The 18,355-nt window shown below is 40.6% G+C and overlaps 1 protein-coding gene across 2 annotated transcripts in view; it reads left to right on the top strand.

Moving 5' to 3' along the window:
* The window catches only part of TMEM167A (transmembrane protein 167A), a 68,698-nt gene extending 51,997 nt beyond the window's left edge, over positions 1 to 16,701 (top strand). For both annotated transcript variants that reach the window (XM_030193353.1, XM_030193354.1), the window contains exons 3-4: positions 8,953 to 8,987; positions 15,964 to 16,701. In XM_030193353.1, the coding sequence (XP_030049213.1) occupies positions 8,953 to 8,987; positions 15,964 to 16,034 (106 nt within the window). In that variant the 3' untranslated portion in view covers positions 16,035 to 16,701. The remainder of the gene's footprint in view (positions 1 to 8,952; positions 8,988 to 15,963) is intronic.
* Positions 16,702 to 18,355: the final 1,654 nt, after the last annotated feature.

Raw genomic sequence — 18,355 nt, 5'->3', positions numbered from 1 at the left:
CACCACAGTTCGGGAAGGTATGTGACCTGGCGATCTGTGCGATCACAGTAGGGCGCCATGACAGTGGTCTGTAGATTGCCAAAAGATTTCATATGCCCCTTGGAAAATATTTAATGGATTGTACATAACCCCTGTTTGGACCAAACTGCAAATCTAGAATCTAAAGTGTGGATTATCTCCTCCCAGCACCAATGTAATTGGAGTATGCCATGAGCACTTGTGCTTCCCCAGTGGTCTGTCCATAATGTGTCTCCATTTCAGTAAAATATACTTAGTAAATAGGTTCACTAGGTTAGTAGCCCTCCCAGAAACCCAAGATATTTAGGGGGCTCCAGCAAGTGGAATTTAAGATAATGGTGCTTTCTGAGTATAAGGTTTAGGAACCTGGGAGTCCCTCCATCCTAAATATGCCTTATTTGAGCTGCATAATACGTGTTCAAGTCAGGGACTCCAGGTCTCCCATTTCCTTGTGTTTTGGTCATGATTAATTGTGAATTTCCTTGTCATCAAGCAGATGAAGCCATTACGCATGGGTTGTGTCCATCAACCAGCAGGGGGAGATAGAGAGCACTCAGCTTTTCACAGTGCCTCATGGCCAGCCAGCTCCACTGCCTCTTCACTATTCTCTGTCTCCCCCAAGCAGGGTGGCTGCAGCTTCTTCGAGCTCCATCAAAAATCTGCCTGGGGGTGGCTCCTGGCTTGCCAGTTGTTAGCCGGGGTGTTAGAGGCTATAGCAGCTTCACTTTGAAGGCACATAGGTTAGCCCTTTCCCTGCCTTACCCATGCCCCCGTGGATGTGGACATACTGCTTTTCCCTGTCCTTTCCCACTCAGTGGATGCAGGCACATTGGTTCGCCTTTCCCTGCCTTTCCCACTCATCTGAGCCTCCGGAGTTCTTATTACCTCTGCTTTCCTTTGATAAGGAGGAGTTTCCAGAATCTTTTGGGCAGTTGCACCTGTTGGATGTGCGCAGGACTCTGCTGCAGTATCTGCGAGTTACTATCTCTTTCAGGATCTATGATCATCTGTTTGTTTTGCTATCAGGTCCTCGCAGAGGATCTCCAGCGTCTAAAGCCACTATTGCCCGCTGGCTCAAAGAAACTATCTTTTCAGCTTATCTGCTTGCCGGCTGGTCTCCGCCTGTAACCTTTAAGGCGCATTCTACCAGAGCGATTTCTTCCTCTTGGGCTGAAACTGGAGCACTCTCTCATCAAGAGATATGCAGTGCAGCAACATGGGCTTCTAAGCTCTCTTTTGCCCGACATTACAGGCTGGATGTGGCTGCTAGGAGGGATGCGCGTTTTCGAGCACAAGTGCTAGCACGTGGTGTGACCTGTTCCCACCCTATATAGGGATTGCTTTGTTACATCCCATACGTAATGGCTTCATCTGCTTGATGACAAGGAAGGGAAAATTAGGTTCTTACCTTGGTAATTTTCTTTCCTTTAGTCATAGCAGATGAAGCCATGAGCCCTCCCTGTATGATTGTCTGTATGCTGTGAATCTGTTTCAGGTTCTGTTCTTGTTTCCTGAAGTTCCTTCCTTGGGAGAAAGTTGGAAAACAGTCTTCAGGATTCATGTTCACTTATAGGAGGATGAGTCCATTCCCTCCAGTTTATGTTTTGGAGGATGAGCTTATTCCCTCCAGGAGGTTGCATGTATCCCCTCCAGTTATACAATAAGGAGGATGTGTTCATTCCCTCCTTTTGAGTTCATGCCCTTGTTAAGGGGCCATCGTTCGCTGTGAGGAAAGTTCATGTTATTCCCATTGCGGTTTGCCATACTGCTTTGGAAGCTTCAAATACTGAAGAGGCAGTGGAGCTGGCTGGCCATGAGGCACTGTGAAAAGTTGAGTGCTCTCTGTCTCCCCCTGCTGGTTGATGGACACAACCCATACGTAGTGGCTTCATCTGCTATGACTAAAGGAAAGAAAATTACCAAGGTAAGAACCTAATTTTCCCATTCTTGGTCACTTCCCCATCCAGATAAATTGAGAAATCATCTTTTGTCAATGATTAAAGGTTTGCAGGCTGGTATGGGAAAGGCGAGTATATTTTACTAATCGCAATCCTCCCAGCCAGGTGGGAAAAAACCCTATTCCAGTCTCTAAAATCCTTTTGTATCTGTGTATTAAAGGAACATCATTTGCTTGAAATAAGGAAGTATAGCTAGCTATGACTTTGACCACCCCTCAAGTACTTACTCGTTCAGAACCCACTTGAGGTAAGTATAATTTTACCAAAAGAAGGGATCCCCAGAAGCTTAGCCGGTGGTGGGAGGCAGGGCTGGTGGTTGGGAGGTGGGGATAGTGCTGGGCAGACTTATACAGTCTGTGCCAGAGCCGGTGGTGGAAGGTGGGGCGGGGATAGTGCTGGGCAGACTTATACGGTCTGTGCCCTGAAAAAGACAGGTACAAATCAAGGTAAGGTATGCACAAAAAATGACACATGTGAGTTTATCTTGTTGGGCAGACTGGATGGACCGTGCAGGTCTTTATCTGCCATCATCTACTATGTTATCTACTATGTTACTATGCTACTTCCCCAGTTATTACATGCGATGCATTGATCTAATTCTTTATGAAGATCTGCTTGTGCTCTTTTATCCTAAATAAATGAGCAATCAAACAAATGTAGATAATTGTTTGTGTGATGCATTGGTTTGATATACATATGTCTCAAATTCAGAGGTGAAAGAAAGCCAGGACAGCAAATTAAAGGTTGCAAATTATCCCTGCCAGCTTGTAGCAAGGGAAAAACACAATTTGAAGTGTCTATATACAAATGCTAGAAGCCTGAAAAATAAACTGGGAGAGTTTTATATAGCACTAAATAAAGAGGTAGATATAATAGACATCTCAGAGATCTAGTAGAAGGAGGACAATCAGTGGGGCATGTTACCAGGTTACAAATTATGGGGTCCTTTTACCAAGCAGTGGTAAAAGGTGCCCGCGGTAGTGTTGGCGCATGAAGTTGCTGCATGCAGAGGGCACTTTTTACTGCAGCAGGGAAAAGGCATTTTTTGTTTAGGAGTCTTTAATTGCCATGCACTAATATAGTGGAGGAGTGGCCTAGTGGTTAGAGTACCTGTCTTGACATCCAGTGGTGGATGGTTCAAATCCCACTGCTGCTCCTTGTGATCTTGGGCAAGTCACTTAACCCTCCATTGCCTCAGGTACAAACTTAGATTGTGAGCCCTCCAGAGACAGAGAAATACCTAGTGTACTTGAATGTAACTCACCTTGAGCTACTACAGAAAAAGTGTGAGCAAAATCTATAGGAGGTAAGGGCTCACACGCTAACCCGGCAGTAATCGGGCAACACGGGTCAATGTGCCTGCACTGCCCAGTTACCACTGGGAATGACTACTCCCCTCCCCCATGCTAGAAAATAATTTTCTAGTGCTGGAAATGGCACGTGGCAAACTTAGAACTACCGCCAGGTACTTGTGCATGCCCAGTGGTAGTGCTGTTTTGCAACGCCCTCCCATCACTTGGTAAAAGGACCCCTATATGTCAATAATAGGGTGGATCAAATTGGGGGGGGGGGGTTGTGCTATATGTTAAAGAAGGAATTGAGTCAAACAAAATTAAAATTCTACATGAATCAGATAGCAATGTAGAATCTTTTGTAAGAGACATCAGTGTGTTATACTGGGATTATAAAATGGAGGAAAAAGAGCCTCACAGAGCTCCTGGACAATATAGCTGTCTATTAGAGCTAAAACGGATCTTAAATTGATCCTCTGTTCATCATTGGCTCTGAAAAAACCTCCAAATTAGTACTACCACAATAGTGACAAATATAATGGTTCCATTCAATTGTTGCCCCACAAAATATTGGAACTAAGTGTAAAATAAACACTTATCTATAACGCTAGAAGACTTCAAACACTCTTCTTAAGGCGCTCCAAGCCAACGTGGCCAGCGTTTCGTAAAAAACTGCTTCAGGGCTTAGATAGCGCTAGTTTTCTAAAAAAAAGAGAAAGACATTCTAATTATTCATCACTATGGTAGTAAAACAGTATTCAACTAATTTTGACAAACTTGCCCACTCACATGAAAACCGCTGTAGCGGTAGTCTCCTGCATTCGGCATTGCGATTACTACAAAATGGCTCCGATTTATACTCAGTGACGTCAGACGCTGTGCCGTGGAGCAGCCAATCATCAGATAGCAGTACTAGAAGCTTTAAAGGTGTACTGCCATTCGCAACAGTTTTAAAAGAAATGGCACCATTCAACTTTTGAATTGAGCCCTACAGGTTCTAGAGATTGCAAACGATAAATCCACCTCTGCTCAAATTGTAGCAGCAGACAGCGGAGATCTCCCCCTCTCGGAGATCTCTGAATGCATTGCAAAATAACACATTTAAAGTCTTTGAATTCATGTGCTTTTTGTTTACAATGTGTAACCAATGGTGAACCAATCTTTTCAGTATGTATCGCACTTCTATGTTCAATTAAACGTGTGATTAGTGTCCGAGATGTCTGTCCTACATAGATTTTATTGCAAGGACATCTTAAGGTGTATATTACATTCGCAGATGTACATGTTGACAACGATGTTAATTTATATATCTTATGGTCAGCTGGATTAACAAAAATCCCGGTTTCATCCATAATGTCACAAAAATTACAGTTGCCACATTTGAAGTGCCCATGGGCATTAGAAGTCTGAAAAAAATCTTCGGTGGAAAGCACTGCTGGGCATAAGGATTCTTTCAGATTTCTGCCTCTGTTGTATGCAATTCGTACACGAGACTTTCTGAAGATGGAATGTGATTGAATTAAAGTCCAATATTTCTTAATACTTTTGACTACTTGAGGTGTACTTGCAGTATATTGTGTCACAAAAGTGAAAACATCTTCATCTGCATCCTTTGGAGTAACTCTAGGTGTTAGAAGTGAATCTCTATGATTATATTTCGCTCTTCTATACGCTGTGTGTACGACCTGTTTAGGATATCCACGTCGTAGTAATCTAGCAGTCAAATCTTTTGATTGGTGCCGAAATTCATAATCATCTGAACAGACCCTACGATACCTTAAAAACTGTGAAAAGGGTAAACTGTTGATAAGTGTACTGGGATGACAGCTGCCATAAGCAAGAAAAGTATTTCTATCTGTTGTCTTGTGAAAAACTGTAGTCTTAAAGTTTTTCCCTGTGTTTAAAACCTGAACATCAAGAAATGAAATATTACTTAAATTTGCATGCATGACAAAATGGATACGTGGATGGCATTGGTTTAAATCTTCTACAAATTGGGTTAATGTGTTGATGTCACCATTCCATAATAGAAAGATATCATCAATATATCTTACCCATAAACTAACCTTATCATATGCCCGTAAAGTGTAGACATATTTCAATTCAAATGCTCTCATGAATAAATTTGCTACAGAGGGAGCCATCGTGGCTCCCATCGCAACGCCCGATGTTTGTTGATATATGATGTCTTCAAATTGAAAATAATTCTTTTTCATGGCTAACGTAGCTAGAGATATGATGAAAGAAGTAGTAACTCTACTTGATAGTCTTCTGTCTAGAAAGACTTTCAATACTTCTAACGCCTCATCTTGTGGAATGACAGTATATAGTGAGGTAACATCTAGAGTAGCCATTAAAGATTTCTCTGCAAGGTGACTGTTAGCTTCTAGTTTCTGTAGAAACTCTGTTGTGTCCTTTATATACGATTCACCTTCAGTGACAAATGGTTGCAAAAAACAGTCAACAAACATAGAGAGCGGCTCTAAGACCGAGCCTCTGCTGGAAATAATTGGTCTTCCTGGTGGATCCACTAACGTCTTATGGATCTTGGGCAAAATATAGATTACTGGAATTTTAGGGTGAGTGGTATTAAGAAAATTGTACTCCTTTTGCGTCAATATACCTTCAGCATAAGCTTTACTGGTTAAGGAAAAAATATGTTGTTGTAACTGACTGGTAGGATCTCTGGCTAATGCCACATAATCAGTGGGATTGTGAAGTTGCCTAAGAATCTCTCTATGTTTGATTACTATGCTAGATTACTACGACGTGGATATCCTAAACAGGTCGTACACACAGTGTATAGAAGAGCGAAATATAATCATAGAGATTCACTTCTAACACCTAGAGTTACTCCAAAGGATGCAGATGAAGATGTTTTCACTTTTGTGACACAATATACTGCAAGTACACCTCAAGTAGTCAAAAGTATTAAGAAATATTGGCCTTTAATTCAATCACATTCCATCTTCAGAAAGTCTCGTGTACGAATTGCATACAACAGAGGCAGAAATCTGAAAGAATCCTTATGCCCAGCAGTGCTTTCCACCGAAGATTTTTTTCAGACTTCTAATGCCCATGGGCACTTCAAATGTGGCAACTGTAATTTTTGTGACATTATGGATGAAACCGGGATTTTTGTTAATCCAGCTGACCATAAGATATATAAATTAACATCGTTGTCAACATGTACATCTGCGAATGTAATATACACCTTAAGATGTCCTTGCAATAAAATCTATGTAGGACAGACATCTCGGACACTAATCACACGTTTAATTGAACATAGAAGTGCGATACATACTGAAAAGATTGGTTCACCATTGGTTACACATTGTAAACAAAAAGCACATGAATTCAAAGACTTTAAATGTGTTATTTTGCAATGCATTCAGAGATCTCCGAGAGGGGGAGATCTCCGCCGTCTGCTGCTACAATTTGAGCAGAGGTGGATTTATCGTTTGCAATCTCTAGAACCTGTAGGGCTCAATTCAAAAGTTGAATGGTGCCATTTCTTTTAAAACTGTTGCGAATGGCAGTACACCTTTAAAGCTTCTAGTACTGCTATCTGATGATTGGCTGCTCCACGGCACAGCGTCTGACGTCACTGAGTATAAATCGGAGCCATTTTGTAGTAATCGCAATGCCGAATGCAGGAGACTACCGCTACAGCGGTTTTCATGTGAGTGGGCAAGTTTGTCAAAATTAGTTGAATACTGTTTTACTACCATAGTGATGAATAATTAGAATGTCTTTCTCTTTTTTTAGAAAACTAACGCTATCTAAGCCCTGAAGCAGTTTTTTACGAAACGCTGGCCACGTTGGCTTAGAGCGCCTTAAGAAGAGTGTTTGAAGTCTTCTAGCGTTATAGATAAGTGTTTATTTTACACTTAGTTCCAATATTTTGTGGGGCAACAATTGAATGGAACCATTATATTTGTCACTATTGTGGTAGTACTAATTTGGAGGTTTTTTCAGAGCCAATGATGAACAGAGGATCAATTTAAGATCCGTTTTAGCTCTAATAGACAGCTATATTGTCCAGGAGCTCTGTGAGGCTCATTTTCCTCCATTTTATAATCCCAGTATAACACACTGAATTTTCTGTATCATTCTAGTGCAAGGAAAGTGTAGTATTTTGATATATTTTTTTGTGATTTACTTTTCCATACCTTGTATACTGTTTTTTAGTGAATCTTTTGTAAGAACATAATATACTGGGACAAACCAAAGGTCCATCAAGCCCAGTATCCTGTTTCCAGCAGTGGCCAATCCAGGTCACAAGTACCTGGTAAAATCCCAAAAGAGTAAGACAGACAAATTTTATGATGCTTATCCTAGAAATATTTTTTAAACCCTGCTATGTTTTTTATAGATAGAAATTCTCTGTCTGAAAGGAAGGAGTATACTGGTAGGGCTATACTACTATCTGCCAGTCCAAAACAAACGGGCAGATAATGGAATGTTAACAGATATTAGGAAAACTAGCAAATTTGGCAACAATATAATAATAGGTGATTATCAAATACCAGATCAAACACAAAAAAGGAAGTCAGCCATTAAGTCTATAAGAAGAACTATTATCAAAGATAGTTGAGCCTCCCTCCACACGATACCTGCCCCGTATCAACTTTATAAAAACAAAATGAAACCTCAAATTTCCCAGGAACCAGCCACAATACCAGCCTTCCCTAAAGAGAGTCCCAATATTATCATTGGTTTTACAAAAGCCTATGCAATGTGGAGAAAACCTCTGGCTGGTAAAAAATAAATAAAAAAAAACGTCACAAATGTCAATTATAATTATGCTTATTCAAAAGAAATTTTAAACTTTATCAAGGACTTATATCCATCTATGCTTCCTCTTCATTATTTATTAAGTTGTTAGATTCCAGAACCAACTTACTGAACCTCCCTGACGGCTTGCCAGGGTTAACCTCTTTGATATCTGGCTTTTCTAGAAACAGAGAAAAATGAAAGGCAGATAAAGACCATATGGCCTATCTAGTCTGCCCATCCATGCCATCTACTCTCCCTATCACTCCCTTAGAGATCCTATATTTTGGACTCTTGAGTGCCTAGCTTTTTCACCGTTGGTATCTCCTCTTTCTAGTTCGTGATTCTTGAGGTGCCTCCTCTTGGGTTGGTTCTCTGTTCCCAAGTCTTAGTATTGGCCTCTCTCCTACTGAGTGATCTCCTTGGAACTTCTTAACCTTCCATTTGAATAAATTGCTCACGCTTCTTGCATGAGGCTTATTGGAGCAAACTTTCATTCTTATCCACCTTACTATATTTATCTATATCTATCGGTGGCATTCAACAAATAACATACATTAGTTGTTTAGGGGGGTGGTTCTGTGTTTTGATAAGAGGCCAGCAAAATTTATGTCTATTTACCACTATATATAAATGAACAAAAATGGCTTGTAATACCACTTGTTCGGAAACAAATTCATATATACAGATTTAGAGATTTAAAAACTAGTGTATTGCATGTGGGAATTGATTCTCTACTCTTAAAGCGTATAATTCAAACTCCATTTCAGACAATGAAAAAAGTATGTCTCATTTTTATGTGGCTAGAATAATATGCTTTTGAACAAATGATTCTTTACTGGGGGGTTGTTTTTTTTTTAAGTTTTTCAGTGTGCAAAACAGATTGAAAGCAATTTTTTTCTTTACAGAGTGCTGGGCATATTTTGGAAGTGTGCCAGGATCGGTGAGTAGTTTTTTTTTTTCATTTCTGTTTTTCAAGAGCATAAATCACAATTTCCCCCCAAAGCCTCATTTTAAAATTGAATCTCTCTTTAATTTTACAACTCTACATACATATCAGAAGAAGCTAAACAACTGAAAATCATGTTTTGGGGCACTTTCCTTCTAATTCTGTTACAATTCTGATGTCATTGTATACTTAATAACACAAATTCGAGGTGTATTTTCAAAGCACTTAGACTTACAAAGTTACATAGAAACCTATGGAATTTTGTAAGTCTAAGTGCTTTGAAAATGAGCCCCTTCGAAGTGGTAGTTAGCAGCTGAAGATATTAATATAGGTACGTTTTCATGAAAGAATATTTTTAGAATAACACTGTACACTACTTAATGCTCAGTCAGATTTTTAAGTGGGTCTCCATATATCTTTCTTTAATTGGCAGTTGTAAATAACTGTGTAGGCTAAATGTTAACAGATAATACAAATATATTGGTGACCTTGAAAGCTGCAGATTTCTCACATTTGTTGCCAACCAAATCATCTGACCCTAGACTGCTAGCAACCACAGGCAGCTCTGCCTCAAATACCTTTTGGATGTCGATATGTTTGTTTATTGTGGTTTGAGGGGGGGGGGGGTGTCTTAACTTCCAGAATTTCCAAGTACTAAATTTTGGTAAACAATGATTTTCATAGGTCAAGACTTTTTTGTATACTTTTTTCTAGATGGAAGTGTATCTAGGTTCATTACACATTACTCTATTTGGCAACCTGTGGGATTGACCCAGGTTCCTGAATATTTCATTAAATATTCAGTACTGTAAAGGCTTTAATGTGTTCTTGTTTAATATGGACATTGTATAGACACATTACACTGTTTTCTAACACATGCATACACAGTATGAGGTCGAGATTCAAAATCACACAACCAATGAGCAGCAGGGCCAACTGTAAGTGCTTTTTTGGGTAACCGGTTTTGGATATTTAAATGAATAAGCTTGGCCATTTAAATTGTTAAACTGCCAGAGTTATCCTTTTCTAGTTGGAGTGTCCACTGGGAGGGGGAAAGCTAAGCTATCTGGCAAGCTGTCATATTCAGCTGCTCACAGGATAAAACTTGTGTGTGCGTATCTTCAGTAATCCTATCTGTCCAAGTAGGATCACTGAAAATGAAAAGTTTAAACAGATAAATTATCCATTTAACTTTGTAGTCTCTGCACTGTTGAATAGAGAAACAAAGAAAAAGATGACGATTTAAACCAAAAAGCCCAACCAGTCTGTCTTATCCATATCAGTTACTAACCTCTACAATCCTTCCTGTTCCCCAGAGATCCTTTGTGCTTATCACATGAGTTCCTGAATTCAGATACAGTACTTATCTCCACTGCCTCTACCTGGAGGCTGTTCATGCATATACTACCCTTTTCCATAAACTAAGGAAATATCTAATTTACCTTCATCTGTGACCCCTTTTCCAGATTGTTCTTTTAATTGAAAGTATCTCACCTCTTGTTCATTTATGCCACAGAGGTATAATATCTCTATCATATCTCCCCTCCCCCACCTTTCTTCCAAAGCATATATATAGAGATTTAAAAATTTGGTTTATGACAAAGACCACTGACCCTTTTACTTGCTGCCTTCTGAATCAATGCCATCCTGTTTATATCTTTTTGAAGGTGTGCACGCAAATGAGGTTTCACCAGAGACTTCTACAGGGATGCTATTGCCTTCTTTTTCCTGCTAACCATTTTTCTCCCTTTGTTTGTGTTTATTACCACTCTTTCTGTACTGCCCTTTGTGTGACACAAACAGAACAGTTCACAATAATAAAATAACTAAGGGGGAACTAGCACTTTAGAAATGTTAAGTAGTAAGTAGTAGTAGTAAAAGAAAAATGAAAAAGTAGGCAATCAAGTAGCGATTAAATAAGACAAGGAGAAACATTTAGAAAATAAAGCCAAATGCGCAGTCTGTCAACTCCACCAACAGCCTTAGCCAAAGTCAATTGAAAAGTAGCAGGCCTTCAGATCTGATTTAAATCTGCACAAAGATGTTTCTAACTATAGGTAAAATGCATTCCACAAAGGAGGAGCAAGAATGAAAAAGCAGAGTCCCTAGTGCAATCAAGCCTTGCACATGAGGAAGATGAAATTGTTAACAGTTTGCACCCAAGCATCCTTCTGGTTTTTGCTAGCACTTTTCTGTCCGTTTGACTGCCTTACAATTATCGGGTACAATTTATTTGTGATTTACTACACTTCACATATCTGGCTGGCATGACTAGGCAGTCTACAGTCTACAACACAAATTTGAAGAGAAGAACTACAATAATGATTAGGAAAGGCACTCATACTACTACTACTATTTAGCATTTCTATAGCGCTAAAAAGAAGTCATATCAAGACAAATCACACAAATGGAAGTCGCACAAATAAAAACCAGGAATTAGTGAGTCTCATACCACGTCTCTATAATAGAACTAAGTAGGGTAGGCCTGTTGAAATAGTCATGTTTTCAATTCAGATTTAAAACATTTAAAGGAAAGTTGACAATGAATAGTTGGTGGCAGGGAATTCCATAGGTTGGGAGCTGTAAAAAAAAAGTGCAGCGTCCTGCTTTCCTTGAGCAGAAGTACTTCACCTATATACTGTATTGCTTCCATGGGATTTTGCAGCCCAAATACATGACCGTATATTTCTTAGCATTAAATATCTACCTCTGTGATCTCTCTAATAAGGCTAATGGTCCCAAAACTGTAGATATAGGGCAACATCCACTATTTCTGGGATAAGCAGTATAAAATGTTTTGTACTTTTTTGGGATCTTGCCAGGTATTTTTGTCCTGGATTGGCCAATGTTGGAAACAGGATGCTGGGCTTGATGGACCTTTGGTCTTTCCCAGTATGGCAATACTTATGTACTTATGTAGCATTCATTTAAAATACCAAAGAACTTGTCTGGTAATGGTCATCCATTGCTCCTTATACACTTCCACTACTTTTGAATAAACATTATATGTAAAAGTCAGAGAGAGGAACATTACGTTTTTTTCACTGTACATCTGTAGATGTAATACCTTTTTATTTCACAGTTTTCTTATTGTACATGAGTGAGAGTTCAAATAGATTGGTCTCATAATGTGCAGTTCATGAGATAGATTTTCATGCAGTGGAGACAATACATGCAGATCTCTCTCATGAATATTCATTGTGGATATCTTAAAAACCTGAATGCTGGGGAACCACTGGTCTACAGGATCAGATTGAATATGTTACCAAGAGTGGTTCAAGCTCAACAGGATAAAGCTTTGAGCCTTCTTTTCCTGTGATCTTGTACTGGTTTCAAAGGCCCAGTACAATTCCAAGGAAGTCAGCCAAACGGGATGGTTCTTAAATTTGAGTCAATTTTTAACCTGCATGCGCAGCTCTAAAAATTAGGCTAGAAGGACTCTGACTGAGAGCCAGTGGAAACAGATTTCAAGCTTCAAGCAGAAGCTTTGGCACATCAGCACACTTCCCCAAGAGTCCAAGGAATTTCATCATATCCTAAAGTGATTGTTCCGTCTCCCAGGTCATTTTGAAGACTTTTAAGAGTCACCTTTGCAGCGTCATTTAAGGCTAGTCATCCTCTAAACCTTCCCTGGTGCTGTCTACATCATTATTTCCTCTATGCCGCTGCTCTTCTTTGGAATTACTGTCATTTCAAATGGTTGCTCCTTCCCTAATAAATTTCCTCCTTCTATACCATCTCCCACCGGTCAAATCTTCCTCCTTTCAGACACTTCAGTCTGTTTTCAGCCAAGCCAGTGTTCATTCAGATCACCTTATTAGACTAGGAGATTTCAGCATTCATCTGGAAGATGCCTGTGCCCCCTTCAGAACTGATTTTGAATGACTTCTTCAAGATTTCCACTTGTCTCAACTTGTTAATTCTCCTGCCCATGTGGCAGGCCATACTCTTGACACTGTTCTCTCCACAGTCACATGTTCATCAGTTTTTCAGATGCTCTCTTCCCAGCCCTGAATTATTTAGGAGTTTCCACAACCTTACAGTTGAAGCCTTCAATGTTTTTCTCTCTAGATCTTGAGAACTTTTCAACTTTGACAGTTGAAGAACAAGTATCTTCATAGGATAAGGAACTATGCGATCTGTACAATACGTTGACCCCTCTCAGGGTGGCATCTGCTGCCAACTGCTGTTACAGGACTGAAGTAGAGCATGGTAGATGATTCGTTGGACGCTTGGGGGGATAGAAAGGGGAAGGGGGAAAAGCTGGCCACACGACCTATATGCAAAGAATCAGATATGGGTCAACGTTAGGTAGCAATGTATATGTGCAACCAACCTATATACAGGTATCTACTGTAATTTGTACCCTATCAATGTCTTATTAATGTTTCCTCCTCCTGCCAGGTCTCCAGAAATCCCTGTATGTCTACATTTTCATTTAATGTTTCACATTGTAATTCTCCAGTCTTATTTCTTAGATTTCTGGCATTCACAAGCAAAGTACATTTTTTAATTGCATTTATAATCTGCGTGTATAAACCAACAGAGAGAAATGTGATCTTCGCTCCTAGGTTGGGAGGCTGTCAAGGTCTGGAAGTGAGCCATCTCACGTAGGGTGACCTTTAGGTCCACATACTTGGCAGGAAAGGACAATGTGTTGATGAACTCAATTGTATGTATTTGTTTCATTCTGTTTTTCTTTAGCCTATAGATGTGTCCATTTGTACATGGCTTCACACGTGCAAACATTTATCCCTGTTCAAAGCAATAATAACATCTTTGCCCAGCATAATGCTGGTCAAATATGTATGTATACCTTATGGAAGGTGACAGGGCACTTCAAGGACTGGGATGTGTGGAGACAGAATCCATTTCTCTTTGCCATGAATATTGTGGATGTAGCATAAGTGATTCAGCAATTGAGTCCTTGCTTGTAATGAGGCTGGCCTATGTGGAAGGCTGTAAAATTGTGAGGCAGATTTAAGAACTGCTAGTGTCATATGAATGCTTTCCCTTTTGAAAGGATAGATATGTGTGAAGGATGCAGGTTGAAAATTGTGTAAATGGAGAGGGAGGGGAAATTGTCATAGTTGTTGGTACTTGCCACTAATCTGGACACATGCAGGTTTTGTACACTGGCAGTTCCTTCTACCCTGCAGTTTACTAAGGAATTGTTAGTTTTTTTGTGTTAAGCTATTTTCACCCCGATACCCCCATCTAGCTTCTCTTTCACTCCAGCTTTGAGCAGCTGGGATTATGTTCTGGCCTGGCAGTTGTCTGCTGCTTATTTGAGCTTTCAGCTCATTCATATTGGGGACTGAATTCCAGTGCCATGAATCTTCATTCGGGATTCAGGAAGGAATTTTTTTATTTAGCTTTAGTCAGTTGCAGCTCAAGTGGAGTTGCATTCAGCTGAAGTAGATATTTTCCTGTGTGAGAGGGTTTACAATCTAAGTTTGTACCTGAGACAATGGAAGGTTTAGTGACTTGCCCAAGATCAGAAAGAGCTGCAATGGAATCTGGACTGGGCTGCCTTGGTTCCATGATTCCCTCCTAAGGACTGAGTTGACTTAAGCAAACATTTTTCTTTACATACAAAATATTTTAGTCATATAACCCTTTGGACTGTATTTACAGTTATGCAATATGGTAATTCATGTATATGCTTTGCTCCACTGCATGCAAGCTTGGCAAAGAATCAGAGTGGGATTATGCTGGTCAGGCTGACAGCATTTCCACTTAGGCTCCTACCCAGTTTCAGTAAGGAGATTTTAGGCCAGTACTGGATTTGAGACCACCCCATTCCAGTGCATTATGGGAATTTTTGTGGTGGTTGAAATGGGTGAAATGAAGTTACAATAATGTTTATCTCACACAGACTTGAGAAAGGAAGGGTAATATCTGTAACTTATCACTCACATTTTGCACCCCCCCCCCCCCCCCCCCCCCCCCCGGTCACTGACAAAGTCGTCTGGTCCTGATTTTCCCTGCACATTCGCTGGAGAAGTAGGCTGTTGGGCGGGAGCATGAAACTCCACATTCCACTAATGGACTCTCCAGCCCAGCATAGTACCTGTGACTTACAGGGAATGACTCCAGCCTGACTTCATGCCCCTCCCTCTCTTCCAGGCAGAATAAAAGATACAGCCAGCACTGTTGCCATCCTTCTGCTCACTGCTTTCTTCATGGTGACCACCCCCATATGAGAGTGCACAGATGGATCGCACAATCCCAGTTGGGTGCTGTGGAGGGGTAGAGCACCTTCCTCACTACAGGAGAGCATCACCAAAGGAGAGTTCGCAGCTTGCACTGTTCATATGGCTTGGGTTAGAGAGGGAGATATTGTATTACCACAGATAGTCTGCCGTAGAGCAGAAACAAAAAAAATGATCCATCCTAGTTAAGAGTATGCTCGCACTATTTTTCCTCCCTTTTAAGTTGCATCGCTTCCAAATTGTATGCACTAGGACACATAATGGCTTGAATGCACAAAGCTTAGAAGGCAGCCTGGCTCTCAGCCTGCTGTCTAACCATTAGTATTTCTCCACTCTTTGCATAGTGACTCTTTCTTAAACACTGCACTTATAAACCTAAGTCAGTTTACTAGGTGTCACTATTTTATAATAACTGGGACTACCACCTCCTGCCCCTACCTCCAACTCCCCACAGATTGTAATAGCTGCCTTAGAAGCATGTTGGGCCTTGACCCAGGCCTGGCAAAAGAATCAAACCCGTGACCTCTACAAGCAGCGCACAACACTGCCACAGAGCTGCTAGACTGGCCATAGCCAATAATTTTATTCTTCATAATGCCGAAATAGCTATTTATTGCAGCTACCTTTCCAGTGTCAAAGTGAGCAAATTTACCACTTTAGAGTGTGATTTAGTGTGGGTATAATGTTGACATGATTTGTCTTTTTTAGGAGGTCATGAAAACCTGTTCTTAATATTTTTTTCTCCTTTCCTACAGGTGAACGGAAGAGTCCATATGTAGCGGTGTGCTGTATAGTGATGGCCTTCAGCATTCTCTTCCTACAGTAGCATTTGGAAATTATCAAGATCTATTGTTTATCATCTTTGGATAAAGACATTTTTCAACCTTAAACTAAAATGAAAATGTACTTTGGCCTTTTTCCTGTGTACTGAATAATTCAGTTCAACAATTATTTCTATGTTGTGAACATTTGTGGACCAAGGGTATTCTGTGTGACACATGAAACTTCAGCCATTTTATACTGGAATATTTTACTTAACATGTAATGCCTTAAATGCCAGCATGTTAATGCTGTGACTCACATGACCGAGTTTACTTGGGTGATTTTGTTGCATTGTACCTGGCACATTTAAAAACATTATACACAACAGATCTTTCAGTATATAGGACATGATCGTACCTTTCTTCCTGAAAACAGTTTATACAAGAAAATAGGAGTGTAGTAACATACAACTGTATCTGTAAAAATTTTCTCTGATAGGAATAGAGTGGTAGAAATGCAAATGTTTGTTAAAATGTGCATGGTACTTTTGTAAATGCCTAGCTTGAAGCAAATGGAGTTAATCTTATTTCTGCTTTAATTTAACTTGTTCTTATGTGTATTCAGTAGAAACTTTAAGATCATGTAAGAAATTTTCAGCCTAAAAGATGCAAGCTCGAAGTGTTTTTTGTGGTAAAGCATCTCTTAAATAAATATTTTCTACCCCTTGGAAAGCTCATGCAAATATGTCAGTAAGTTTATCATATTTTGTGAAGGATGCAAATCAGAAAACTCCATACCATTGAGCAATAATAGTTTGTCTTGTAACAGTGACTGAGTTCTGAAAAGAGTTGGCATGCGTTCTTTCTTTCACCATTATTTACAGGAAGATAATTAGATCTACAAGGATAAGTCGTGATTTTTTTTTCTTTTTATAAGCCATATGTAGATCAAGTATCTCAAAGCACCTTTTGTGAACAGTAAACCTTTACCCTTGTATACACAGTTGAGTACAGTTAGGAAACTCATATAATGACTTTGCAGTTTGTACTAAATGGGATTAATTCAGACCTTGCAAGTAAACTAAATTGTAACCAGGTAAATTTAAATATGCATTATCTGTGAGGTTCTTATTAGCCTGCCTTACCAGAATTAGCCACCATGTGCTTGTCCCTTATTTGACTTTTCAACAGTAGTTCCTCAGCTCATCTCATGAGTACTTTTACTGCACATCTAGCAAGCAGTTTTGTAAAAGCCCATTTCTGCAAGCAAAACCATCAGGTGAATTTTCGAAAGAGAAGGGCGCCCATCTTCCGACACAAATCAGGAGATGGGCATCCTTCTCGCAAGGTCGCCCAAATCGGCATAATCGAAAGCCGATTTTGGGAGCCCTCAACTGCTTTCCGTCGCAGGGATGACCAAAGTTCACGGGGGCGTGTCGGCAGTGTAGTGAAGGCAGGACTGGGGCTTGCTTAGGAGATGGGCGTCCTCGGCCAATAATGGAAAAAAGAAGGGCGTCCCTGACGAACACTTGGCCGACTTGGTCCATTTTATTTCATGACCAAGCATCAAAAAGGTGCCCGAACTGACCAGATGACCACCGGAGGGAATCGGGGATGACCTCCCCTTACTCCCCTAATGGTCACTAACCCCCTCCCACCCTCAAAAAACATCTTTAAAAATACTTTTTTGCCAGCCTCTATACCAGCCTCAAATGCCATACTCAGGTCCATCGCAGCAGTATGCAGGTCCCTGGCGCAGTTGTAGTGAGTACTGCAGTGTACTTCAGGCAGGTGAACCCAGACCCATCCCCCCCCCCCACCTGTTACACTTGTGGTGGTAAATATGAGCCCTCCAAAACCCACTGTACCCATATGTAGGTGCCCCCCTTCATCCCTAAGGGCTATGGTAGTGGTGTACAGTTTTTTTTCTTGGGGGGGGGGTTGGGGGGCTCAGCACCCAAGGTAAGGGAGCTATGCACCTGGGAGCTTTTTCTGAAATCCACCACATTGCCTCCTAGGGTGCCCGGTTGGTGTCCTGTCATGTGAGGGGGACCAGTGCACTACGAATGCTGGCTCCTCCCATGACCAAATGGCTTGGATTTGGTCGTTTTTGAGATGGGCGTCCTCGGTTTCCATTATCGCCAAAAACCGTGGACGACCATCTCAAAAACGACTTAAGGATGACCATCTCTAAGGTCGACCTAAATTTCCAGATTTGGGCATCTCTGACCGCATTATCAAAACGAAAGATGGACGCCCATCTTGTTTCGATAATACGGGTTGCCCCGCCCCTTTACGGGGCAGTCCTACAAGGACGCCCTCATGAAAACTTGGGCGCTCCGTTCGATTATGCCCCTCCACTGCTTGCCAATGGAAATGGGTTTGA

The sequence above is a fragment of the Microcaecilia unicolor genome, chromosome 2 (assembly GCF_901765095.1).
Source record: "Microcaecilia unicolor chromosome 2, aMicUni1.1, whole genome shotgun sequence".
Lineage (NCBI taxonomy): Eukaryota > Metazoa > Chordata > Amphibia > Gymnophiona > Siphonopidae > Microcaecilia > Microcaecilia unicolor.
This window is presented reverse-complemented; position numbering and strand designations above follow the sequence as displayed.